General features: G+C 40.2%; 2 protein-coding genes across 2 annotated transcripts; one reads left to right on the top strand and one right to left on the bottom strand.

Moving 5' to 3' along the window:
* The first annotated feature begins 270 nt into the window (after positions 1-270).
* On the top strand, positions 271-16,654 carry RPS6KB1 (ribosomal protein S6 kinase B1). Its single transcript, XM_065647403.1, has 15 exons — positions 271-470; positions 3,738-3,787; positions 4,847-4,967; positions 5,280-5,348; positions 5,784-5,931; positions 6,598-6,655; positions 7,437-7,537; positions 8,444-8,534; positions 8,738-8,828; positions 9,125-9,232; positions 9,520-9,582; positions 10,278-10,355; positions 11,967-12,074; positions 12,670-12,782; positions 13,347-16,654. The coding sequence occupies exons 1-15, from the start codon at positions 399-401 to the stop codon at positions 13,582-13,584; spliced, it is 1,509 nt and encodes a 502-aa protein (XP_065503475.1). The 5' UTR covers positions 271-398; the 3' UTR covers positions 13,585-16,654.
* A 2,732-nt stretch (positions 16,655-19,386) lies between these two features.
* RNFT1 (ring finger protein, transmembrane 1) lies at positions 19,387-27,628 on the bottom strand. Its single transcript, XM_065647404.1, has 9 exons — positions 27,528-27,628; positions 25,244-25,653; positions 24,842-24,918; positions 24,130-24,230; positions 23,319-23,472; positions 21,983-22,141; positions 21,080-21,145; positions 20,644-20,745; positions 19,387-20,453 (listed from the first exon to the last, which is right to left on the bottom strand). The coding sequence occupies exons 1-9, from the start codon at positions 27,626-27,628 to the stop codon at positions 20,319-20,321; spliced, it is 1,305 nt and encodes a 434-aa protein (XP_065503476.1). The 3' UTR covers positions 19,387-20,318.
* Between the last annotated feature and the right edge of the window lie 295 nt (positions 27,629-27,923).

The raw sequence follows: 27,923 nt of genomic DNA, 5'->3' as shown, positions 1-27,923 counted from the left end.
GATCCGGGCAGGCCGGGTGCAGAGGTCAGCCGTCTGGGCTTCACGAAGCGCAACGCGCATGCTCCTGCCGAACGGCTTCGCTGCGGCCTTTGCGCATGCTCTGTGCCAGGAGCAGGGAACGCGGGTGTGCGTTGCGCATTCTCAGTACCGGCCCCACGCCCGGCCGCCCAGCGCTCTCCCCGCTGCGCATGCTCAGTGCGGCCGCGGCCAATGCCGGCAGGGGCTGTGCGCCTGCGCGGTGCCCGCAGTCGGGGCGGGGGCGCAGGCGCGCTGAGGCGGGGCGGCCGGTGATGGAGGCCGTGGCGGAGTTGGGGGGTGCGGGCCCATGAGGCGGCCCAGGCCCCGCGCACCCAGCACAGCCGGGAAGGGGCGGCGGCGCCGCGGCTCACACCCGCGCCATGGCGGGCGTGTTCGACATCGACCTGGACCAGCCTGAGGACGCGGGTTCGGACGAGGAGCTGGAGGAGGGGGTGAGAGGGGGGAGCCCGAGCCGGCGCGGGGAGGAAGCGGGAGGCCGCCGCGGGGAGCGGCGCCAGGGGCAAGGCCTGAGGGGAGGGAGCGGGAGGCGGCCCGCGGGCAGCCCGCCGGGGGACAGCCCGCCGGGGGACATCCGGGCGGCGGGGACAAGCGGAGGCGGCAGGGGCCGCGCTGCGGCGGGCGGGAGCGGGTGAGGCGCAGCGCAGCGCCCGCCGCCGCCCCGGCCCGCACAGGTGAGGCGGCCGCGCCCTGTCCGGCCAGAGGCGGCCGCGCCGGGGGAGGCAGCGCTGGGGCGGCCGCGGGCTCCGCGCCCGGCCCGGCCTCGCAGCGCCCGGAGTTCCCGTCCGGCGGAGCACACGGGGCGGGTTCGGGCCGGCGATTCACCCCGGCCGGGGGCTGCGGGCTGCGCCAAACTTGCGGGAGCTTTTTTCCTCGGAAGTTTTGCGTTGAATTTTCCAGCACAAGTGCCGCAGCCTTCTGGGTTTGTGTTTTTTTTTTTTTTTCTTTTTCTCTTTTTTTTTCTTGTCACATGTTTTAACGCCAATGCAGAAACGCTAATCTTTCTGGAACTGTGTAAAGTCGTTGCTCTAGCGCCAAAATTAAAAGCAAAGCTTTCAAATGCTGCGTTAGACACCTGTACGGATCAGTGTGCATCTCCATCTCACACTTTCACAAACGGTTCACCTTGTGATGTGTAGTTTGTCATTTTGTAATGTTCATATAGATTCTGTTAAGGCTTTGGGGGAATTTTATTGCAAGATCTCTGTTTATATTTTTCTAGTGCTACTGTCGCTTTTTTATATTGTTTCGCATATTAAACATTTGCTGTTGCTTAAACTGCTACTGCATTTATTTTTTGCTGTTTAAATACTAATGGCATACTAATGGAGTCTTTGAGGTAACCAGATACTCTGTATCACAGTTGGAACACCCACACTACATATAAACCGAGACTTTGTTTGACAGCTGAAGGCTCGAACGCTTCTCAACCTGCAGGAAAAAGCACCGTCTGTCACTTCAATAATCAATAAAGTACTTGGCTTTAAAAAATGTTGCTTGCATCACATTGTTAATGTTGCCAAGAACAGGTTCTGAGGGGGGGCGTCAAGAAAGTTGAATTTGTTCTCGCTCACGTTCCACTAATTCAGTCTCAGGGAATAAATTTTTTAAAAAATCATTACTTATTGTGGATTTTTAAAAATTGATATGACTGAAATTTTCATGGCAGAGCTGTGGACATGAACACATGTTGGCAGCTTGATTTGGTTCTCGGGTGTCTTTTGGAAAACAGATAAAGGAGGGTTGGAATGGACTTGAAATTAAAACAGAACTGAAAAGCAGGGAATATAAGAGCAGGAAAAAAGAGGGAGCGTCAGGAAAGTGTAAGGGGAACACTGTTTCACTGAGAGCTATCTCTGTAGGCATGTGTGTGTCTTACAGGGATCGGGAATTGCGGGCAGAGCAGGTGAGGTCACTGAACTGGCAGCGAGCAAGGTGTAAAGTCTGGACTCTCCTGTTTAATCTGTGTGGTGCTGGTCCCTGGTACCTCCTGAAAGGTGTGAGCCCGGTAGGAGCAGGAACAGAGCGGCTGTGGTTCTGAATGGGCATGGCCATTCTAGAAAATCTGAAGAACCGTTTAAATGGAGAGTTTGCTTATAAGCCATATGATTATTTGCACTAATTATTATGGGAAAATAAGCAGCTTTAGTTTTTGTGTTTGTAATAAATGAAACAATAAGCATAGACTGAAGGACCACTAGAATACCGTTGTGTTTCTTGGTTTTGTGAAATGAGAAGAAATCCTGAAAACAGCAGAATGGCATCTAAAGTGAATTTTGTTCAAGTTAATACGAATGAAAACCATAGTTCACAGGGGCAAGAATAGCATGTGTGAACTTTGCCAGAACCATTGAGTAACTTGAGTTGTTGTTCTAGGAACAGGATGGGTGTTTATTCTCTATGTTTGAATTTTTTTAAATTAATTCGTTGGCATCTAACAGGAAGGTCAAGGGCAGCTTCAGTGGGTTTTATTGTGAAACAGATGACAATAAGCTGGATTTCTCTAAGGAATGTTAGCAAGAAGACGTGAGCTAGCATCTCTCTGACCTGGAAACGAACTTTTGGGTTCCATACTTGTGGTGGTAATAGGTGGAACCAGAAGCGAAATTCCCTTCTAGATCACCCACCAAAATAAACCACCCTCCGTAAACTTTAAGTGGTTTTGAAGCTATTGGAAGTTTCCATCACTTCGAAATGCACTCTTTGGTTTGCTCTGCTTTTTGCAGATCTCCAGATGCTTTTTTTTTTCCTCCTTCTGATTCTCTGAATTTCACACGTCACTCAATATATCAGTATTCAGTCTGTAGATTCCAGGCTGTTTCTCACTAACTTGCAGTTGTTATTTTATGTACATTTTTAAAAATAAAAATGTTAAAGTATAGTCTAAAGCTCCTAAGAAGCTTGCCCATTAAATTCTATTTGTATTCTTTCCAGCTGTCTGCTTGGTTTGCACTTGTTTTGCCATGTAGAGCCACAATTATAGGGAAGTATTATCTTGCATAAGGGATCAAGTTGAAAATTCCTCTTCGAAATTGAACTGCATTCTTTAATGGTGACTCGTTTGATGCTGAAGTGCCTGAGCCTTCTTTAGTAATACTTGCATGCATTAATCGATCTAAATGATTATTGGTCAGAAAAGGTATTTAACATTAGAGTAAAGCTTAATTCTTTCATTACGACTGGGACTTGAATAGTCTTAATAGAGACTAATAAAACCTCCTCAATAGGTCATTTGGTTTTAGGGCTTATGAATCCCAGTTCATCTATTCACATAATCTTTACTATTCTAATTTGCGTAATACTATAATAGGGTTTAAAAATTCCTATGTAAGAGCAGCTGTAAAAAAAATGCAGTACCTTAACATTTTTCAAATTCACTTGGGGGTGTGTGAAATTGTTGCCTCTAATGTTTAAGTGATTGAGCAACAATGCAGTCAGGTAAAACCAGGGTTCCACCTGTCACCATCGGAGATGTGTGGGAATATGGCAAATCTTGTACAGAATTTCGTAGATTTCTTCTGCTGATAATTTATTATTCCTGACCTTTAGGCTTATTTAGTTATACAAATATAAATTATAATTATATATAATTACTATATACGTAATTTAAGAAGTTGTAAAACACATCAGTGCATTTATTTCTAACACTGCTTATTTTCTTTTATTATAATTAATCTTCCTTTTACCCCTCCCGTCCCCAGGGTCAGTTAAGTGAGAGCATGGACCATGGAGGAGTTGGCCAATATGACCTGTAAGTTGCTGCTAGAAAATGTTCTGTACCATTCATGCCAGCTACATATAACTTCTGATTTTGTTACATTGTTAAGTTAAATAGAAAATTTGTCATTCTTGTTCAATTTTGAGTTGTTTCTAGTAGTTTCACTATTTCTTAACATTAAAATTTGTGAATTGTATCTTGAAATAAAATAATAATAATAAAAAAAATTTCTGGCGAAACTTGCTGTTGTCTTTTAATCCTTGGTTCTCCTAACATTATCTATCGTACTCGAATAATATTTGTAATATCGATGCAATGCACTGTCTACAGAACCCTGCATGTTCTGTTCATTTTCTAAAGGCTCCAGTTGCAGATTTGCGTAGCGTCTGAGGCAGGTGAAGATTCACAAGTTCTGATTTGATGTTCAGGAGGCAGCTGCATTCAGCATCACTTCATTTCTAGATTTCCAGATGGTTTCTGCGTATCTTGCTGAGAGGAAAGCAGGGATAGTTAAAACAGTTCAGTCACATTTACTTTAGCAGGATCAATCTGTTAGTCTTTTGCAGAAGTGAAGCATAATTTAGAAGCATCATTAAATTATGGTTCGTTCTTCTTTTGTGGCATGTTCAGTTGTGAGACTTTTTTTTTTTTATTACAGCTTTTTCTGCAAGGTATTTCTGTTATAGAAGTTTTGCCATGACTGTTGGGGCTGCTGGATGTCATCTGAAACTTAAACACAGCTTATTTACTTGAGGTCTTGTAGGAATATCTAAGTTAGTTTGAGGCTTTGGTCTTTTAAACTTAATTTTAGTGTTATACAGAGATTTATTATGCATTAGGAATCTGAAGGAAATCTTAAAACTATAAATCCCCCAAATTGGCAGGTAATCTTTTCTGTGCAATTTGCAACTTACTGCTTTGCACACACCTAAATCAAATTTCTGATGCTGGGAATTCTCCCAATCTCCAAAGCAGTTTTTCAGTTATGTCAGATGCACTGTATGCTGTTGAGAAAGTAATTTGCTTGCTTACTTTCATGTGATCCTGTCTGAGTATCAGGTAGTCTTATATTCTTGTTTTGGTTTTATCCAGCGGCATGGAGCATTGTGAAAAATTTGAGATTTCAGAAACTAGTGTAAACAGAGGTCCAGAAAAGATCCGGCCCGAGTGCTTTGAGTTACTGCGCGTGCTGGGCAAAGGCGGCTATGGAAAGGTAAGGAGCTCTGTTCTACTGGAGGTGCTTAAAGGGCTTGGCAAGGTCTGATCTTCCCATCCTGTTTTCTGAAAAGTTCATTCTACCAGAAGGGAACCTGGGGGCTGCCGAGGGGGTCACTGGCAGAGCCTCACCAGCCGGCGGCTCTACAAAGTGCCCCAAACTGGTTCTGCTTCCAGTCCCCAGCTCTTCTCCTTCAGGCAGGGCTGCAGTTTCTAGGTGATCTCATCTCTCTGTGCTAAATTTTGTTGTTAACTTATAACGGCTGATGTGGTCATAATGTGTGTTTGCTTTTGTCTTGGTGTTGTGTAGGTATTTCAAGTACGAAAAGTAACTGGAGCAAACACCGGGAAGATATTTGCCATGAAAGTTCTTAAAAAGGTAACTGGAATGTTCATGTTTCACTTCTGTCTGAATCTAAAAAAATCCATCTCTCCCTTTAGCTGTTACATTTCTCTAATTACATAACATACCTAAAATTAAACTTTATCTGTGATGTATACAGTTATCCAGGTACAGTTGGAATTATAGTTAGTCTTTACCTAAATTGTCCTGTCTGTGTGGTTCTTAGCAGCTAATTTAAATAGGTCAGGAGGTTTCTTCCATCCTAAATGATTGTATGATTCTATGAAATAAACAAACTTCCACAAGAATCCTGCCATGTTATGTATGTATGATGGTGAAATTTTCTTCTCTCTTTTTTTTTTTTTATAATGTTGCTGACTCATATGTAGTGTTGTGATTTAGTAAACTCAGAAGGGAATTAACTATAAAAGCCTGCCTGTTCTTGTGCTCACATATCACTGCTTTTTGTAGGCAATGATTGTAAGGAATGCAAAGGATACAGCCCATACAAAAGCAGAGCGGAATATACTGGAGGAAGTGAAGCATCCCTTCATTGTAGACTTAATTTATGCCTTTCAGACTGGTGGGAAACTCTACCTCATCCTTGAGTATCTCAGTGGTCAGTATATGAAATTCTGTTACTTGCTTCTTGGTATCTTATGTAATTGAGAATTTGGATTTCTTATTCTGCTTACAAAACCCCAGCTAACGATTGGCATGGGGTCTTAAAAATGTAAAATAGGTTAGCATTAAGAATACATAGAAAAACAAATAAACTTTCTAATTCAAGAGAATAAAGACGAGTGAAACATGTTACTTTTCATGACAGTACAGGAAAGGAAGATTCTTTTTTAATGTTTTTTTTTCCATCAGGCTTGTAATTCCTGTCTGATACACTTAGATCCTGCATAGTTATATGGAGTACCTGAGGTTTTAGTCCTTGCAGGTTCTTCATGAAACAAGAAAATGTTCTCTTTCTTTCACGATAGGGAAACAGACAGAGATTAGAAGCACTTTGCTCAAGTTATAACAATAGGAAAAAGCAGGGACAGAAACACTGTTACTTTTTTCAGCATGCTGGTTTGATTTCTTTTGGCATTTCTCCAGTTGATGGAATTCTGAGAATAACAGACTAGTAAATTCTCACTTGTTTTTTGTGAAACAACTTTCCGTAGAGCAAAACAATACCTGTTGCCTGTAGTTTTTTCTAGAAAATAGACTTTTGACTGACTGAAAATGATAGCATGCACTTCAACAGAGTATATTCTCATTTTTCTTATGACAGGAGGAGAACTATTTATGCAGTTAGAGAGAGAAGGGATATTTATGGAAGATACAGCTTGGTAAGTTAATTGTTCGGGTTTTTTTCCCAAGTGCCTAAATGGTGTATTCTGACTTGAAAAACTATAACTCTGCATTCATTTCATAGTCTAGAGAAAAGAGCAGTTCACTGGGGTGTGGGAGGACATACATGTTCTGTACTTACCAGTTTGTGCCAGTGTTGTTACCGAAGAGGGTCCGTTGCTGAGGCCAGACTCCACAGAGCTGTGGTAATGGATAGAGGTGTTTTGGGTGTTGGAGAAAAGATTGTGAAAGACTTGCTGGAAATGCCAGTTTTTTGTTTTTCTTGATCCACAGACAATTTTACCAGATACAGTTGTATCTTTCTACAGCACATGCTGATAGTGCCTCAGAAGAGCTTTGGTGTCCCTCTGGGGCTGTAACACTGTTCCACAGATCACACTCTGGGTGCTGCCCACTACCTCCTTAGTTTCCTTTTTTTTTTTTTTTTCCTTCAACCTTGCCATCTAGATGTGGTAACACAGCTTGAAGCATATTTTAACCACTAACTGGTAAATTTGGATTCCTCCAGATACATTCATGATAAGATAGCTTGAGGTTTACCTGTTCAGTAGCTAACGGCATAATTTTGCAGTTCATCTGTATTCAGTCTGTACGCCTTTTGGCAAACCAGCCTCAAAGGCATCGTTTCTCTCATTCATTCTCTCATACACTTCTAATGATACTTTCAAGGAACTGTTGCTATCTACATAATAGTCTTAGTGCTTAAGACGCTTTGCACGATTGAATATGTCTAATTTTGTGGCATATGTTTCTTTTCAGCTTTTACTTGGCAGAAATCTCAATGGCACTGGGGCACTTGCATCAAAAAGGAATCATCTATCGTGATCTGAAGCCAGAAAATATCATGCTTAATCATCAAGGTAGAAACCGTAACCGTTATGTTGCCAGTCATTTGAAAACATGTTTTCAAAGGTCACAACACTTCAGTCTTACGTGAATTTCCTTAGAACAATGGCATGTTCATTAGCACTCTTGGTATAACTGAAGAATTGCCAAAGCTAATTGCTTGCCATTAGACACAGTTTTAATAGGCCACAGCAAGCTCCAGGTTCCACGTCTCTAGACACAGGCATTTTTTGAATGGTTGACTTGCTATTTGTGCAGCTCTGGAATTTTTCTTCTGCTGGGTCATCGTGAAGTACATAAAGATCTGTGTCTTTAGCTTAGTATTGGTGGCATTGTAGTCAATGGGAGTGACCGAAGAAGTTGGTTAGGAACGACAGTTTAGGTAGGATGCCAAATAATCTGTAGCTGAAATGAGTTATCTCGCTGTTGACTTACTACCTGACAGTAGTAGCAATTCCTGAATGCACCGATTAGTCTGGCAATCTGTACCGTCCAGTATTTTCGTGTTAACTTATTTACTTAGTCTAAGCCTTTGTACTGAATTCTTCAGGGCACTCTACATTTTGTTGAAGGTTGTTCCCTGAACTTTGAAGCAAGCAATAAAATTCTGTAGCCTACTTATTCTTATATGAATGATACATTTAAAATACATTTATCTGTATGTGAATAAGCTTTGGTAGTTTGTCATGTTTCTCTTCAAGTTGCAACACTTTCTTATGCAGGTATAATGCAGAGGTTTTATATGTAAGTGTGATTACTTCATTCTGTTTTATAGGTGCGTTGCTTTGTCAGATCATTGAAGATACCTGGAAGTAGTTCAGAGTTCTTACATATCCATGTTAAAAATTGCTACTTTTTAATGTTACTTATACAAATGTCAGAATCCTGGCAAGTCATAAATTTTGTATATTTAATTTCAGGTCATGTAAAATTGACTGACTTCGGGTTATGTAAAGAATCTATTCACGATGGAACAGTCACACACACATTCTGTGGAACAATTGAATACATGTGAGCTGCATGATGAAACAGAAAAGTATTACTCTGGTCTGGGGGTAATGGCTAAATTTTGCCTTTTTTAACTGATCGTTTATATGTTTGGTCACTTAGGGCAATTTTACTTGATAAATGTGGTTTTGTTTGAAAAATAGTAGTCAGAATTAGCATTAAGTTTGTTAAAAGACATTCTTATTTTCAATTTTTTCTGATTATAGGGCCCCTGAAATCTTGATGAGGAGTGGGCATAATCGTGCTGTGGACTGGTGGAGTTTGGGGGCATTAATGTATGACATGCTGACTGGAGCAGTAGGTGCACAGTTACAATTGCATGTATTTCTCTTTGTAGAGTTTGTAGTTACCTGTATTCTAATTCAAATGCATGTATAAATACGTATATATTTGTACATATACAGACTGCAAGTAAGAAATACCTAAAATACAGCTACCCGTATGTTGATTACAGTCATGTACAGAGACTTATTTGGAAGTCCCATTTGCAGTAATTTTATCTGCTTTATAAATTACTGAAATGAGTTCCGTGTGTGCAAATAAGAGACCTGAACAAGTCCTATTTTTCCTCCCATGACTGTGGTGCTTTCCAGCCTCCTTTCACTGGGGAGAACAGAAAGAAAACAATTGACAAGATTCTCAAGTGTAAACTCAACTTGCCTCCCTACCTCACACAAGAAGCCAGAGATCTGCTTAAAAAGGTAGAGTTTTAACGAATGTCAGTACTACATGTGTATGTAGAAAATATAATGATGCAATTATGGCTATTCAGTCCATATTTGGTTTACTGCTTATAAGTCAGTATTGTTTTTACATGATACAGAAAGTGATTTTGCTTGAAAACACAACTGTTTTCTAACGAAGGCAGATTTTGATTGTTCTGTATTCATTCTGCATGGGGTTCATTCGAATGATGATTCATGTCAGAACTAGTCTAGTCATACCAGCATAACTAATTTTTCTCTTTTGGATGTTATTTCTCCTTAAGCTGCTAAAAAGAAACGCTGCCTCACGTCTAGGAGCTGGTCCTGGAGATGCTGGAGAAGTTCAGGTAACTCCTGCTTAACTCAAGAATTCTTAAATTACCTCTGAGGGTACATTAGGGAAGGGGAGTGTGTCTGTCTTGAAGTGTAACGAGCACAAAGGCAGCCACACGTGACAACTGATCAAAATTTGAATGCTTTAAAGCTTAACGAAAGCAGCTGTCTACCTATTTGATAATTTGGGATTTGGAAAATATCTTTTATTTTTTAGCTCTATCTTCCAGTAGAACTTTTCTACTAGTTGCACAATTCTAGTTGTACAGTCAGCCATATAAAAGTGATGATATTCAGCGGTCTGACAGAAAAACCTGCCAGCCCTTGCATTTAGTGCAGTTCTTCCAAGGGAGAAGTGTCGTTAGTTTGCAGTCAGTGTGCACGGTGGAAAGGCAGAGGCCTAGTTCCTGTTGCTTACAGCTTGACTTGACATCTTTATTGCCCAGTTCTGATAATTCGGCATTAATACAGTGTTTCATCGTTATTTTTAGATACCTATAAATGACTGACTTGGGGGTACGGTATCAATTTTCAGCTCTTGGCAGCTACTTGGGTGTAGTGCTGCAGAATATATTACACTAGATTCACGTGTGATTTTGGAAAGAAAGACACCATGGAGAGGGTCTGAAAAGAACATGCTTAATTCTTAAATTTCTGTGATTTATACCCAGAAGGCAGATTATGACTCTGCTATTGCTGACTCTTGTAGGCTCACCCGTTCTTCAGACACATTAACTGGGATGAGCTGTTGGCACGGAAGGTGGAACCTCCTTTTAAACCCTTATTGGTATGTACTCAGAAAGCTGTGAGATGTTCCTTGGATGCCTTTAGGAAAGGTCTAAACCAATGTGGAATCTAAAACTTAGAAACGTTTGCTCTTACAAACTGGAGTGCCATTGATTTCTGGTACTTTAAATAGTTAAATGCATCAACTCATGTTACTGGTTCTGAGATTCACTCTTGTCAAATTACAGAGAGAAACTATCTGATGCAGATTTTTTTTTTTTCCCCCTGAGAACTGATGCTGGATGAACATTTTTCAAAAAGCTCTTTATGTCTCCACACAGTATGAAATACTGGCTGTCATGAGTGTGCTGTTCTGTCGTATTACCCTCTAGTCATGGTATTCATCTGTCACTGGAACAGGATCTTGCTTTTTTATGTGAGAAGGTGGCAAAAAGCAGCTAAAAGCTAATTTATCCTTCTGTTCAGTCTCCTGAGGGAAGAAGGTTCTGCCTCAGTTTTAATTCCTCCTGCTTCTAATCTGTAGGTTAAACAGACTTGCAAGTGCAGTTCTCTCTGAATTTCATCTTTTAGACACTATCCAGTAAGTCGGTACTTAGTTGAAACTAAGATGGTAAATAGTTGATAAGCAAAAGTAAACGAAGTCACCTAATTAAGCAATTTGTATGTTTGCTTATTAATATTTACAATGCATCTTGTGCATTGTGGGCAGTAATTAAAGTTTACCTCGAACCAGTGATGTGATGAATAAACCTCTATTATCCTATGTTACACTTTGATGGTGTGGGGTGTCTCTTTTTTTTCCCTCTGGGTACAATTAGCTGCAGCAGCAGTGGGTATTGCCACCTATTTAGTTGCCAGCTACTAAAAATCTCACTTTAAACTGACTTGGGCATCACTGATATTGAGCATGCTGCAGCACGCGGACTCCAGACATTTTTTTTCCCCTCACTCTTTTGAATGAAATTCAGAATAACAGGAGACTGATATTTCCAAACAAATTATCCGAAGATAGTTTTGGGGTTTTCTGTTATCAGCAAATGTTATGAAAGTCGCTTGTACAAACCAGATGGTTTTTGGTTGCGGGAAGGCCTGCACAAATGAATCCATATTGCCTTTTCAGTTACAGAGGAATCAGAGGAGGGATCTTGGAATTATGTCTGGTGTTCTTTGACTGAATAAAACAATATTCTTCATAGTCACTTATTCCCCAGTTGTCATCTATCCCTCACAGTATAAACGCTTCTGTATCAGCAAAAATGGCATTAAATTATCTGGAGAGGCTCCCAAAAACGAATAGTTGCAGCTGTGCTGTGCTGGTTGTGAGGAGGGCTAAACTTGCAAGAAAATGGCCTAGTATTTCTAAAGGTTTTATGTTTGTAATTTGAGAGGTTTTTTAAGGCATATTTTTAATTTGTGTTCCTTTTTGATCCATAATTTTTGCCCCTCCCCCTTGCCTTTATTTCTCAGTGTCAGTGCCCATAGAGATCCCACTGGCAGCGACAGGATTCCGACACCACTCCAGGGTTTTACTCCAGCAGAGCTCTGCCAAAAACCTATGGAATGAACTCCAGCCAGAGGCTACACTGATCACCGCTAAGCCATTTGGTTGATATCTGTAATATAAACCCTTAATCATTTTGTTTTTGCAAAGCAATCTGAAGAGGATGTGAGCCAGTTTGATTCAAAGTTTACACGTCAGACACCTGTTGATAGCCCAGATGACTCTACTCTCAGTGAAAGTGCCAACCAGGTCTTTTTGGTAAGTTAAAATGTGTAACGACTGTGCAGAGCTATGTTGTGTTACTTGGAAACAATTAGGGCGTTTCAGGTAAATTAGTTCTACTGGATCTCGCCACCCCATACTTGAAGCAAACTATCGTAATTTTAAACACAAATTCTGCAACAGGGCTGAAATGTTTAAGGGCTTTGAAAGTGCTTAATTTGATTATTGCTGGCGTTTTCTCTAGACGGATAAAACAGCCAGGAAAAGTTGCTCGCTTTCTGAAATGTCAGCATTCTGATTCATAGTTGTATTATGAACCCTGGACATGTGATTGCTTTCATAGTCACGCAGAGAGAACAATGGCCATGCTGTAGATGAAAATTATTTAAATTGAGCGTGCCCGTGGGAATCTGTGATCTGAGCAGAAATATCTGGGGTGTGCAGGCACCCAGGTGCAGAATTCCCTAAAGTCCTGCTCTTTGCTTCAGGAAGTGAGAAGAAGTTCATATGTCTACATTTACTCTCCTTTTTATAATTTTCATTTACTATTTCATGACAATCATAACTGCACAAGTGTTTACAACTGTAAATCTTGCCTATAAGTTACAGTGCGTTCATTCCTGTTTTGCAGGGTTTTACGTATGTGGCTCCATCTGTACTTGAAAGCGTAAAAGAGAAATTTTCTTTTGAACCAAAAATTCGATCACCTCGCAGATTCATAGGTAGCCCTAGGACACCAGTCAGGTATCTCTTTTGGTTTTTTTTTTTCCATTTTTTTTGTAATACACTTTTTGGCAAGTACTTGAAATAGATCTGCACTAGAAATAAAAAATGCGGCCTTTCTGCTCAGTAAGCCCATCCCTTCCATTAGAAGTGCAGCATCGATCCTGTTTTACAAACCACATTATTAGAGACAAATCTGTGGTGTTTGGCAGCACAAGAAGCACTAATTTGCGTGCTGTTCACCGCTGATCCAGCCTCTCAGTCTGGTGACTTTGGTACACTGTTCCTCTAGAGCTGTTTCAGAACAACCTAAGTACTTATGTGCCGCTAAAGAATCATGTTAGTAGAGAAAATTCTTTCTGCAATCATCTAGAAATATATCTCGACTACTCAAATGAGAGAAGTTTACTTTACAAGAGACTGGTAGAAGCTAGACATGGAAACTCTCTCAGACTTCTGGAAGTGGAAGGAAGAATTAGAAATGCTTCTCAGTAGGCATTTGAGTTCAGCTTCCTGCAGAGTAAAGGACGTACCTTGGTGCTGTGTGTATCTTCATCTCTGATTTTTATATTTCTTGTTTTAAAGCCCTGTAAAGTTTTCCCCTGGGGAATTCTGGGGAAGAGGTGCTTCTGCCAGCGCATCAAATACTCAGACACCTGTGGAATATCCAATGGAGACAAGTGGAATAGAACACATGGATGTGACAGTCTGTGGAGAGGCCTCAGCACCACTTCCAATCCGGCAACCAAACTCTGGGCCATATAAAAAACAAGCTTTTCCCATGATTTCCAAACGACCAGAGCACTTGCGCATGAATCTATGACGACACAATTTTTTTTAAGCCTTTGAAGGTGGAAAACCAAGAACGGACATAAGCCCCCTTGAAGCTGAAATACGAGGGCTTGTATGGTTTACTTTTAAAAAGTGACAGTATCAAAGAGTCAGTCATTGCACAGAGCGACTTGGAAAGCAAAGAAAAATGGATTTTTTTTTTCTGTCAATCAATGGTGCATAAAAAAACTTTAGAAAATGGTATTGCAGAACTCTAGGCACATCATCTAACTGATTCGCAGTGACATCTTCTCACCTTATCAAGGATTTTTCAGCTTGCTAGCTCGAAACTGACAGTTATAAGGGTCAGGATGTTGCTTCAGAATCACTGGTCTAGTCGTGAATGTGTCAAGGAGGGTTTAGCCCTTTCACTAGGCAAAGTCTGAAATGCCTCTATGCTTGCGTCTGAGGAATAATTAGCATGCAAGCTTGGTTAAGCGGTTTCCTACAGTGGGGTGGAATCAAAGATGAAAGGTAAAATTAATTGGTATTTCACATCCAAAACATAATGAGTTTTTTATATATATAAAAATATATTTTTCTCAAATGGATTTTTTGATTCAGCTCATTATGGAAAGTATCCCAAAATTAAAAATGCAAAACAATTGGTTGCTGTGAAGAAACTAAAGGCTCTAGTTCTGATTCTTCTCCTTGTGAAACAACAAATCACTAAGCGAATCACTCGATGACCAGCTTGGCAGTGTGGGGTGGGAGAGAACTGTTTCACTTGCTTACCCAGCTGAAATCCCTGTTCCTGCAAAGACAAGCGGATCTAATCAAATGGCACTGCTGCTATGTTCTAGGCTTAACTGGAAGCCAGGGGCTCAAACACACGTCCTGCTTATTTCATCCTTGTTCTCAGCAGACATTTCACTGGGAAACATCACTTTCGTACGCGCTAGGCACGTAGATGGAGACAGCTGAATATGTTCAGGTTCTTACCCATAGGAAAGATCAGGAAAAAGTGCATCGAAATACAAGGTCAGTAGAATCACGTAGGAAATGCCACAGGAAACACACGCAAATTCTACATGTTATAAGGAAATAAACCTTTTTGTAACCAGTGGGTAAGAATTTGAGGATTTTTTTTTCTTTTTTTAAAATAAAATTTTGCTTATAGGAGTTCCCTGCCATTATACATGTCTAAATTTATCAAGATTTTTTCTATGCTGGGGCAATAAATTTGCTGATTGTATGAGAAGAAGTGTTAAATGGCCTTTCAGTGAATGTCTTCCACAGTGGGTCAGAACTTTAGCAACTTCATTTAGCGAACATGTTCTAAGGACACTATTTATGTTTTGGAAATTGTCACAATCTGTACAAATGACTTACAGGTACAAAGAATAAAATAAAGGTAACTTTACCTTAACTTAAATACTTCCTGCCTTAAAGAAAGCATTTCCATGAACATAGCTGGTGAAAGGGTTAATATCTGCAGAGCTTTACACTAGTTAGAGTGTGTATGGTGTGTGCGTGTGTTTATGATCGTGCAGCCGCATACAAGTCCTGTCACTTTTTGCCTGCCACACGTCGCATTCTCTTTAGTCAAACTGTGCAAAGTCTACTTCTAGCGTTTCACAACAGTAGGGATTTTTTTATAGATTCTGCTAAGTCTGTGTATACTGAATCTTTTTGAGCCATAGGATCCAAGCCATAAAACTCTAAGCATGTTGAATCCAATCAGAATGCTGTTTTCTAAAATTTGCAAGTCAGGAGGATTCACTGATATCTTGGTCATACTAAGAAAGAACCAAAAAAAAAGATGGTTATGATTGAGCAAGATTTTTTTTTGTTCTTCCTGATAAGCTTTTTGTTGCAAAAATTCTTTTTTTTTAGTTTTATAAGAAAAACAAGTTAACTTCTGGTGACATAAATTGTACTGGAAGATTGCAATTGTTCATTTGGTAATGCGGCCACTGGTGACATGTTGTGAAACTGAAATCCAAGTGCTCGCGTGTTTGTATTATGCAGATTTGCAAATACACAACACTTCACGCAGTGCCTCTCTGTGCCACACATGGGTTTCCTAACATGTTCACCGAGTATGAAGGAACTTAGTCTAAAAAAAAAATAATATTTTTTTGAGGCAGATCTCTCTTGGTCCTAGTTAACAGCTAACAGTTGCTTTTTGGTTGGCTGGATAGAATTGTCCAGTAGAATTGGTTTAATATGGCTGGCAAGAATGGCAAGAGTTGTTTGTCTGAGTTCACTGATTAATTACAGATACAATTCATCGGTTTTAAAATTTAAATTTCATGTACTGTCAATGTTTCATCCCATGGATTATAAGTTTAATTCCCTACCATAACTGTGAAACTTTTGGAGTGTGACTCAGACAGCAAGCACACACTATGCAATATGGTTTATCCTGTATTTATTTGTAAAAATATCAGACATAGATCCTCTATATATATATAATAGTGTCAAAATTCCTAGTTGTGAACTAAGGGGAGTGGAGTTCTAGCTCCTGTTTGGCTATTTCAGATAAGTGCAGAATGCATTGAATATTGGAGAGCTTAACAAGTGCTTTCTTTTGTTCATTTAAAAATGTCTTAAATTTTTCATTAGAGTATAGAATCTTATTTTTTTTATTTTGTACAAGCTGCGCTTTTTTAATTATAATCACTGAAAAATTCACTATAATTTGATTTTATAGGATTTTTGTAGCATTACAAAAATATAGTAAAACTGAGGTTAATACCTGTTGTGGCTAACCATATAAAAGTATTAAATCTTAAACTTGAACAAAAGTCATATTTTTTTTTACTAGATGTTAAATAGGGAAATATTTTGTTCCGCAGGTCATTATCACAAGAGGTTTATAGGTCAGCTGCGTTACCAGCAGTTTTTCTTTTCCCATTTGATGCAGAAATGATTCTGGTATAAGATATTCAGAATTTCATAATTTTTCTCTGTGGGAGTGATGCATAACATTTGATGCCATTCGTGTACTAAATTGTAATTTTGGGAATGCTGGAATAATTCCTACCAAGACTGTCTTAATTGTGCCATCCTGACATTTGAATGTCATCCTGGTATTAGCTCATAATAAAAGATAAAAATAAATGAGTCAATTGTTCTTTCGAATATCCCTTTTTTTTTTTTTGTCTTGCTATCTAAAAGCTGAACTGCTGGAGAACATTTAATATTTGAGTCTAACTATCCAGTGGATGTTTACTTTGGGTCTGTTCTCTTTCTAGTATTAAATCCCAGCCTTCTTTCACTGTTAATCCAAAAATGCATCAAACATTGAGGGAGACTGCTGCTGTTCTTAGGACAGATGCTTGGGCTTTGGTTTGTTTCTAAGAAATTCTGTCTCTACAGCAGGATAATTGCTGTTTCATTTTCCTAGTTTAGAGGGAAGCCCTTTGCCCTAAGGGTAAAGAGGAGACATTAAGAACAACGCAAATTATTAAATATTCTTCCTGCAGATCCTCGATGATATATACTGTATGCAATTCCTATGTACGAACTTCTACAGATTGTTCTCTTCTAGATTAACGTGCCTTTGTAGCTGTCTTCAACAAACAAATGTGAGCTGCCTTAGTAGAAATAAAGGTAATCCCTATTCTGTTTTTCATCTTTCATAGTTTACTGGAACTAAATATATTCTACTGCTGAATAAGATGGATATGAATAGCAATTAAATGCAAATTTAAACATATGCTAATCCAAGTGACCTGTTTTTTTAAAGGAAGTAGGTAGGTCCTAAGTAAAACTGTGGATCTAAATCATTGTCTTTCCTGGCAGCTTTGAAGGGAAAGGGAGGGAGGAGGAATTCCACTTGGAACCTAAAGCACCCGACAGATGCTGGTGCTGCTGGCTCTGGCTTACCAAGGGCTGGACCTTCGTCTGTGTTCTTGGGCTCTGAAAAAGTGGCTGTTTATTGCCATTTGTCATCCTCTTGTCTGTTCTGTCCCCTGCAGAGCCAGGCGTGCTGGGTGTCGGTGTGTGGGAAGGGGCAGGTACCCTGGCCTGAGGGGCTGGAGAAGGAAGAGCCGCATCTGAATCACACGATGCTGACGGGCGGATCAGGATATGTCATGGATGTAAGTTACTCACTGTTTTTCCTCTCTGTAACTGAGAACGATTTGTTTAATTTATGAAGTGTAAATCTAAACTGGTTGATCAAAATCTCTTTTTAGTGCTTTGTTTTTTAATAAACTGTGTTTAATAGTACTGGTGATTTAGACCTCTTGTTCTAAAAAGATTTTTGAAAGTCTGTCACAGAGTGCTGGAATTCTGATGGATGGCTACCCGATACTGGTAGGCAATGATTTAGTCTGCATTCAAATATTAGGAAGCGTATTTCCTTGCTCTAACATCATATCCAAGTCTAATGAATTTAAATTTATATTTTCTCTGCGAGGACTTTTGAATTAAAAAGTGGTTGAGCTGTTGGTATTACCATTTCAGGAAAAGCTAATCCAGGATAAGTTAACAATTTTTATGCTGCCCAGTATTTCAGAAAGGGTTGGTTATTACATCTGCCCTTATAAGCTGTGTATTTGGCTTAGCCATGCATTTTACTCGGACAAGCAAAGCTTTTTCTAAAGGTGCCATTTGTTGACTACATCCAATATAGCACTCAAATTGTTTACACAGCACTCACACAATACCTGCATGAAGAAAAAAAAAATCTTAAAACACTCTTTAGCTAAACTGTATGTTCACGATTAAGTTTGGGGAATATCTAAATATGATTGCGTACCCAAGTGAGCTGCCGAAGTCTCTGTGGGCCCACTGGAGATTCAGAATCCAACCTTAGGTCCCCCTGCTCTTTTTTGTTCCTTGACTGATTCAGTTCTTGTTCATCTCTCAAGGGAGGTTCTACAGCAGCAGTCTGAGTGTCAGCACTGGGCAAACTGAAATAACAGTTCTGAGCTTGTACTAACGTCAAATGCAAGCTAAGGCTTAGCTAGATCTGTCCAAGGAAACAAAGAGCAGCTTGTTCTGACTGCAGCAGAGGTACAGGCACAAGCTGTGGCTCTGGCCAAGCTCTAATTCTTCCCTGCCACGCTCCGGACTGCTCTAACACCATTCAGCTGCACATTCTCCCAACTAAGTACCTCACCTGCTGGGAAAGGCTTCCGTGAGAACCCATCTCTGCTACTCCCATGAGGTTCCAATTACAGACTTAGAAGCTTTTGCCTGATTTCTTTAAGCTGGAGGCTTTTTCCCCAGTCCCTCAGATACCACAGCGGAACAATCATAGGGCACATTTACTGTAAACTGCAGTAAACTTCAAACAAAAATACAATTAGCAAATGCACAGCATGCTAGAGCATAAACCCAGGTTGAACGTGAAATGATGCCTCTTAGCTTGAGTCTCCCCTCTCTTTAGATTTTGATTCAGAACACTAAATTCTCCTAGTATTACACTCAGCTGTACCTTTAAGGGCGGTCTCCTGTCAGGTGCTGTCAGCCCTATAAATCTGGCCGTGTCAGCTGCAACTTGTAGTACTCAGTCACCCTGCCTGTGTGATTGCTACGTCATTCATCAAGTTAAGTGTTTAACTTTTTAATTCTGCTTTTTCCCTAATTTACAAGTTTCCTAAAGGTACTCGGTTCAGAAAAGCTGAAGTTAATGGCAAGTCAGTTTAACTTTGCTGTAACAGAATTATTTGAGTGGGTTTTTTCAGTCTTATCTGAATAGCAAGGTGAAAAAAAGACAACCAAGAGAAAAAAAAACAGGTGCGATTTGTACGTAAGTTAGCTCTATAATTACCTTAAAGACTAGTCATGAATAAGTAGTAGCATTTGGAGGTTTTTTTTTTTTTCAGATATTATAGTTCAACAGGAAAAGTATACCTATCAGCGAGCTGTTGTTAGGTGTTTTCATGTAAGTTAATACTGAAACAATAATGAATCTTGTTTCTTTATTCAACATGCACCAAACAAATAGATTTAAATGCATTTATTCTCTCTGATTTTTATGCATACTACAAATTGCAAATATAGTATAAAATAGATTCTCCCCTGTAAGAAAATCTGGTTCCTGTTATGACAAAAATATAGTATTAAAGATTTGTTTTAAAAATACCAACTTTATAAAATGCTAAGTAAAAAACTAACATCAGTGGTTGGTTTATGTATTAAGCCAAAGATCCATTAGGAGTCTACAAGAACCTGAAGGGGAAACGTCTTATTCCTGTGCCTTGTCCCCAGGTACAGTGAGAAATAGTTGCTATTACAGACACGTGAATAAGAAGCTAATTTCTCTGATCTGTTGGGCCAGCGTTAAAGAACCTTTAATGCCAAGTGTGACAAGTAGCTCTAGTTCTCACTGTAGCCCAGAGTATAAAGTTTGCTTATAATCTTAATAAAATTGGTAGGTTGACCTTTTGGGTTGAGTCATGTTAGAAGGATAAATACAACTTAGACTTAGTACAGTCTGGAACTCTGTTAAAGTTTTAAACAAAATATTGAATTAAGAAGCTGCTGCAAGAAGAAACGCAGCATTTTTCAAGGACTGGATTATTTCCTACAAGAATCACAAGAGAAGCAATGCTGGCTTTTCTGCATTCATTCTGAAAACTTACTTTTCTGTGCTTAAGAAGGTCAAGTTAACATTTTCTGCACTGTTTTAAATACTGAACATTTCATAGAAGCTTGAGATCTAGAATTTAGAAACTCATTCCTTGTGCCACCTACAATTTAAGCTGCAGTAAACTGAAAAACCTCAGCTTGGACAAACAAAGTGTAAACCAAGTTGTTTGACATGCTTTAGAAAATCTGTAGATGCATAGATGTAGCTCCATCCTTCCACTTGTTAACATGGTCTGAAATAACAGTTCTGCAGAGTGGACACGTTTTTTCTCTATTAAACCATAAAGAGATGCATTCTTCACAAAATGTGTGCTGTAATGAAAAGAATGAGAACTTAGAGCTTTTAAGCTCTTCCATTCATAAGACGGTATACTATTTGCATAGCCTGAACTCTAAAAATAATCAGACACACACTCTCTAATCTAACTTTATGTAATTTTGTTTATCAGGTCTTTAAATTATTCGGAAGTTTGCAAAAAATAATTCTGATTATGTGCATTACCTGACAGATAAGCAGAACAGGCTTCTGAAATTCAGCTTGGCAGATTGAACAAATATCATCCGACTCAGAACACTGCCTCTTGCTAGCTGGCACCCCATAGTTCTGGAAAACAAGATATTTTCAGCAGATATTAGTTTGGGGGATGCGTGGGGGAAGCCAAAACAAAACACAAGAATTGTAGGACAGAAGGGAATTGGGAATAAGGGCTGCTATGTCAGGTTTTCTTTTTTTTGGTGGTGTTCACATGACAAGATAATTGCGTAGTCAAGGAATTCAGACAGTGAGATGGGAGAAGTATACAGGGTTTACTTTAAAAATGCAGTTGTCTGTTGCTAGAACAATACAAAGTAATAGAGGAATTGAGGTATTTAAAAAAAATAAGTATTTTCATGTAAATTTGGTTTATTGTTTTGTATTAAGAGAATTCAGTACTTACTGGTCGCGTACAAAATATCCGTAAGACCTGCCTGAAGTTTCCCAGTTGTCCAAAAAAACTCAAAAGCTGAAACGGGAAAGAAAACCTAAGTTATGCTTAGTATTTTATTCTGTAAACTGAAAAGCTTCCAAGCTTTTGTGCAGATTCCAGCACTGGAAGTCTCACTGCTAAGTTGATGTTGGCAGGAACATAAGCCAAGCTGTAGTTCAGACTGACCCTATTTTAGTTGCTTAATATGTAACCAAACTAAGAACTTAGCCTGAAGTGTTTTTTCCCAGTGTGTGTCTGTTCTTTAAAAGAAAAATAGTGTTCTGAAAAATAGAGGTTCTGAAATGAAGTACTCGAGTGCAAATATACCAGCATTATTACCACGTATGCAATAGTCTTTAGACTTGTAATTAAGATACCTTGGCACTATAAAGTATTTTTCATGTTCAAAGCTGAACTTGTACTGAGTGTGGTTACATTTGGGGTCGATTAGCTCTTTGGTCGAGTAAGAACGTTATGTTTAACTTGTTTAGCATCACACCAGATACTCTACCTGAGAGAAAAATGTATTTTCCTGGAAAACGCTGATTCTTTTAGCCATTAATTTTACCTTTATTTTTGCAAGCTCTCTTCCTCAGTATCTGGTAACAGTCTGATCAATGTTTGATGTGAGGGGAGCTGTAGCACCAGTGTGCTTTGCTATGCCACCTTAATCTAGAACAGGTGCAGGAAAAAGATTTAGTGCCCTGAGCCCGGATTCCTGTCACTTTTGGAAGGCTGCATCAGTTAAACTGAAGCAGTGACCCGCAAGCCGGTTCAAACAGAGGCAGACATTCAGAAATGTGTTTATGTGCCTCTAGCCCTTCAGTGATAATTACTGCAAAATAGCTGAAGAGGAATGTAAAGCTTACGTACTTTTAGGATGAGGTAGAGAAGGCCCAGCAATATCCCAGGGGTCGATGTTTGCCCGCTGTCCGGCTCCCCATAGCCAATAAGAAAACGGAACCAAACTGGTATGGGGACAAACATACGGTAATACTGGCAGAGTTCTTCTAACAGCATGTACCAGTAGCCCTAAGCAAGACATGCAAAGGAATCGCTCAAGATTAAAAACACAAAGGATTTTAAAAATATAGGTAAAAGATGCATTGTTATTCTTTGTGTAACTTCCTCTCATGATACCTTCAAACAACTAAACATGGAGCCTGAAGAAGAATGAAGACCAGATGATGAGTCTCACCACAACTGTACCAATAACAATAACACAATTGATTGCTGTACTGCAGAAAATCAAATTATTAGCCTAAAACAGGATGGCTTTGTCAGATGCCTGCTTACCTAACAATGCTATCAGACTTAATTTTATAAGCATTATAGAAGAAGATAGAAGTTACATGAAAAATGAAAGTAAGATAAATTTGGTCGTGTACATCAGCTTGTCATAAGCAGAGTTGTGTCCTGCATTCAGGATAAAAAAATGAGAGTAAGCCCCATTCTTTTATTATCAAACATAAATTACAAACTATTTTCCTGAAAAGATAAAACCTACCAACACATCCTGTTCAAATGCTATCATGTACAAACTCTACATGTTCTTTTTCTATTTTTTTTGTTTTAAACAGTACTAGTATTTGCTATCTTGACATAAAATGTAATTGTTTTTTGCATGTCTCGCCTCGGGAAGCAGATAAAAACAAACACCCAACCAACCAATGTAGTCTTCTATAAAAATTATTAAACTTCACTGTTTTGAAAAATCCAGCTATGAATCAAATTCATTGATCTGGTAAAAATATTGCTTATTAACAAAAAGAAAATCCAGAATTATTTCTGAAGACAGAAAATACAGCTGTTTGCCTGCGCAGTCTTAAAATCTTCCCATGTCAGTTACTGTCGAGCACATTAAAAAATTCACCGTGCATCAGCTGCTCCACACGAACTGCCTGTATACACATTCTTAGGTTGCAGCAAATGAAAGGTTTCTTCATTCTTGCCCTTAGAGACAGAAATAAACCCATTTATCTGATGACATAATACAAGCAATTGTTTCAGATCAGACTGTAAACCTTCCTTGTCACCAAGCAGGGAAGAACGTGAAATCCACACAGGGTTTTGTCACCCACAGTGTAGTGGTGGATCATATACAGACCTTTAAGGAAAAATAATTTTCTCTGGGTAGAATTTAATAATGAGCTAATTTTACCATAAAATATTCTTCATATGGAAGCAAAAATATAGCTTGTTTCCTTACCTTGGATTTAAAGGACATCATAAAAGCAGGCACCAAGAGAATCAAGCACTTGAAGCCCATGAAGAGGAATTTCAGAATAAAGTCTGTGACTCCCATAATCCAAAGTACCTCCCAGAAGTTCATAAAATCCACAGTAGGCTTTAAGAAGATTAAGCTACCAAAAGAAGTATTAGAAGTTACTGGAGCACCCTATCTAGAGGAAAGCATAACTAGAGATTATCGCAGCAGGTTTCATTAGAAAAGGAAACCCGGTTTATACAGAGAAAGAATATTTGCTGAGAAAAATGAACTCTATATGGTAAATTGATCATTTTTATGATCCCTGACGACCTTTGCGTTTTGGAACCCTCTTTCCTGTATCTTCACCACAGCCCCCATCCTCTAGAGTCAGGCTTGCTTTCCCATTTAGCAATACCACCTTTGCCTGATCCACAGCCAAGACTGGAGCTACAGAATGGTAAGTGAAAAAAAAAAAAAAAAGAAACCGGTGACATAATGTCCAGAGCCCCAGAATGCCACAGTCAGTGTTCCCAAGGCACGGTGATAGGGTCAAAGCCAGGAATCCAACCCAGCTCCGCTCCCCACGGTACAGTAGGACCGTTAACTTGAGTATGAGGCCTCATCTTGCTAACTCCAGCATCCTGTTTTTAAGGACAGCACCTGTTCAGTTTGGCACAAGAGGAGGAATGAAAATGAAAGAGAAACCAGGGCCACAACTAAAGGAAACCAGCAGCAACCCACGTAAAGTGTTCCCAGTTAATATTTAATTTTGCGTAATTTATGATGTGAGTAGAGATTTTCCTCTACTTACCTGTAATATAGTGACTGAGAATGAAAGGTGTAATAGAGGAGGAGAGATGATCCAGTCAGGTATACGAGTAACCAAGCACATTGCAGCTTGGAGCACCGCTCCTGCAAGATAACCATAAAGATATATTATAGTCTTAATGTCAGTACCTTAAATATATCTCCAAAGCACTAAGTCTGCTGCACCTGAGCAGAGTTTTACTACTAGAAGATTTTATCTCAGTGGTTTTAGGCCAAATAAAATAGGAGAATTCAATGGAAAGGTAAAGCTGTAATTTTAATGTTTCCAATGTAACAGTTTCTATATGTATCAAGGTTTTTTTCTAAAAACACAACCAAAACCCACCCCACTCTGAAGAAACAACAAATTTTCCTTTGGGAGTGAACAGAGACAGCTGGAAGTTGAAACTGCCAACTGCTATTTGATTCTACAAATATGATGAAGCAGCTCTTCCATCACTTCAAAAAAGCTTTTATCAGTTGAAGCGATTTCAATATTCAAAGTCAGAGGAGGAAAAACACCTTTTTGAATTTTGCAAACCTTACTTATCTGAGCAGCTCTACACTGTACAGAAGCATTAAGACTTCCCTCTTGATACCTTGACACCTAATATTATTAGGTAAATAAAACTATTTCTGTTCATATTTCTTTCAAAAATTGATGGATAAAGGTCTTGGTTAACTTACAGAATTTTGTTGCTTTGGGTGATACTTACTCTTAGAAAAACCTGATTTACTATGCTTTTGTTTGCATACATATAAGTTGTTAGCAGCCCAATTCCAACAGAAATGCCTATTAGGAAAAAAGGGTCAGTTATACACAAGAAAATAAAATATTTACCAAACTGGGTTAAAAAACCCCACCACTTCTAATATGTCTTTGTAATTACAATTAATAGCTCGGACTATCAAGGCAGAAAAATTAAGCACATTGTATATATGCCGGCAAAGGAAACAGAAGCCACTGAAATGTGGTTTAGAAAATCTCTCTTTCTGATTAATAAAGCAAATAAAAATAAAGCTAAAAGTAAATCGAATTATATTTCAGGCAGGGTTATTAGTATATTTATTTGGGGGGAGGGATCTGTTCTCTCAGACCTTATTGTGTTATACTGTACCAATTATATGCTGCATGATCAGTTTGACACACAGAATCACGATATACGGCAGACTTTTGTGCAGCCATCGGAGCAGGTATTTGAGCTCGGAGAGGGAGCTGCCGCCGTGTTCCTCCAACTCCGGAACGGAATCCTCAAGCGCCCTTGCTTCTCCCTGGGCATGGCCGTGTGAGTGACTTTGGAAACCTGCCAGGGAGTGCCCAGAACCCGCGTTTTCTCTGGCTTCTCCCACCGCAGAGTTCAGCTGGATGCGAACATCTCCGCTCTGATGGCACGAGCTCTCTCTCGCTGCGTGGGCGCTCTGAGAAGAGGAGGAGTCGTCCCCGCTGCCTTGGATGTTGTGGAGATGGCTGCAGCTTGCTTGCATGGTGGGATTTTTTTTCTGGTCCAGATTCTTGCTGCTGTGTCTCCTATGGGATATTAAAAAAAAAAGTCACAGTTGGAAGAAAAGTATAACTAGTTCAGGGGAAAAATAAAATTTAAGACCCTCTTTGGGACAGATACTGGCTTTGTTCTGAAAGCTGGTGTGCTGGGTTTGCATCCTGTCTCTGTGGGGCAACTTTCTGTGTGCCGTATTAAATTATTTCTTTTCATTCCCATGCAGATTTGCCAGCCTGCAGTGAACCTGCCTGCCTTAGTAAAATCTAAAGTTGCTTCAGTGCAAATCAGAACAGCAAAAGCTGAACAGGAGCCCAACACTAACTTGTGCAGAAGAGATCTCGGAAGTGCTGCATAATTTCACAAAAATAGTAACAGTAGTAGGCCAAAGAAGGAGCAACAATGACAGGAAGGAAGCAAAGTGCTCATTTACATGCATCCATGGAATGGGGAGCATTTGTTCAGACAAGTCTAGTCAAAAGCCAGTGCGTGCTCAAAACTGAGAGCCATTATGAGATTAATGAGATTATCCTGTCTGGGTAAGTGAGCAGAACCAGGTTAGTCCATTTTGTAAGAAGCGTTTAAAAGAGCCTGGACCATATGGTCTAGGTGAAAAAAGAAATGCAGCCAACAAGCTGTAATCAAACAGTAAGACCCAAATAAGTTTTTATTTCTTTCCTCTGACATCTTTCTGTTGTGTTCCCAGGCAGTTTTTCCACTTCTCTGTCAATCTTTGCATTGGTCAAATAGCGTTAAATCTATTTCTCTGGACTGGTGTGACGTGAGAGGAATGATTTTGGAGAATGCTTTGAAGCCAGATTCGCCACAATACTTGTCACTATCAAATAATATTATTGAAATATTGTGAATTCTGTTATAATCCTTTTTCAATAATTCAGAGTCTTCTGGATTCCTCTTTGAAATTATTTTTCTTCCAAAGCGTAGTGTATATACACAGCTAGTTTCACTGGGGATACAAAAAGGTTAAAGCAAAATTGGGTTTGCCCTGCAAGAAGTTCTTAATATTTTTGCACAAACCTAGAATTCTTTAGCCTTTAAAATGGAGATTAGAGGAGATAGAAGAGTAAATTGCATGAATTTAAACAATATCTGAATAGGAAAACTCACTGCCATTTAGACGTGCTGCTGCTGCTACTACTATATTTTTGTTGGCCAAAGATCACATCACACCTCAGCCAAAATTCATGTTCTGTAACTTTATGCACATGAGTAAAGCAAATAAACTGGAGACAGTATTAACTTATGTGAGCGGTATTACTCCGTGTGCCTTCAGGATCAGGCCACAAATGCTGTTTTTTAAAAGGAGGGGAACTGAAAAAAAAAAAAAAAAATCTCATTAGGACTCTTCAGTTAGTGTTTTAGGGCCCGCTTCTGCAAAAACTGACAGTTTGGTGTTTAAAAAGAAGTGAGCGATCCCATTGTTGGAGTAGGACCGGTTTCCTCAGCACTCTGCCGGATGAACTTTCAAATAACTAAGTTACTAGCCGGGATTTCAAAGCGTTAAGAAATCAGCGCGCAGCAGCCGGCTTCCAGAACCTCTTTCCCGCTAATGAGATAAAACAAGATCTTGGAGAAAAGCTCTTTTTCCCTCGAACATACCCCTTCTCCCGGGTGTGCCTCCCACCGCGCTCGGGGAGGCGGTTTCCCGGCTGTGCCGCTCCCGGGGCCGCGCCGGCCTCCCCCGCTCCCCGCACCGGCCCCTCGCGGGCGGGTCAGCGCCGGGGGGTCCCGCCGCCCTCCACCGAAGCCCCGGTGCAAGGCGGCAGTGACTCTGGAGCCGCGTCCGCGCTTCCTTCCCCCCCTACACACACACACACCCCCCGCCCGGGGCTCTGAGGGGAGCAGCCGCCGGGAGCCCCTTTCCCGCCCTCCCCGCTCCCGGTACCTCATCAGGCGGCCGGCGCCCCCCGCCCGCCGGGGCTGCCCAGGCCGCTCGCCGTCTCCATTGCCGAGGCCGAGTGGGTGGGGAGGAAGAGGAGGAGCCATGAAGGGAGGAGGAGGAAGGCCCCGAGCTGGGCGTTGCTCTGGCAACGAGCGGCCGGTTGAGGCCTTCGCCCCGTCGGGGCCGGTCCCGTGTGGGGCGGTGAGGGGGGAATCACCTCAGGGCTGGGGACCAAACGGGGTGTGGGAGGGTGCTGGTGGTTCCTGTTGCTTTTTGTTTAAAGCCTCAATTAGAATTAATCTGTGACGGCGATAATAACGAAGGAAGTGAATAAATATCTTAAAATGTATACAGACATACTGCAGCATCGTCGCTTCTCCGTGGCGATTAGTGCTCACC

The sequence above is a fragment of the Caloenas nicobarica genome, chromosome 17 (assembly GCF_036013445.1).
Source record: "Caloenas nicobarica isolate bCalNic1 chromosome 17, bCalNic1.hap1, whole genome shotgun sequence".
NCBI classification, from domain to species: Eukaryota; Metazoa; Chordata; class Aves; order Columbiformes; family Columbidae; genus Caloenas; species Caloenas nicobarica.
This window is presented reverse-complemented; position numbering and strand designations above follow the sequence as displayed.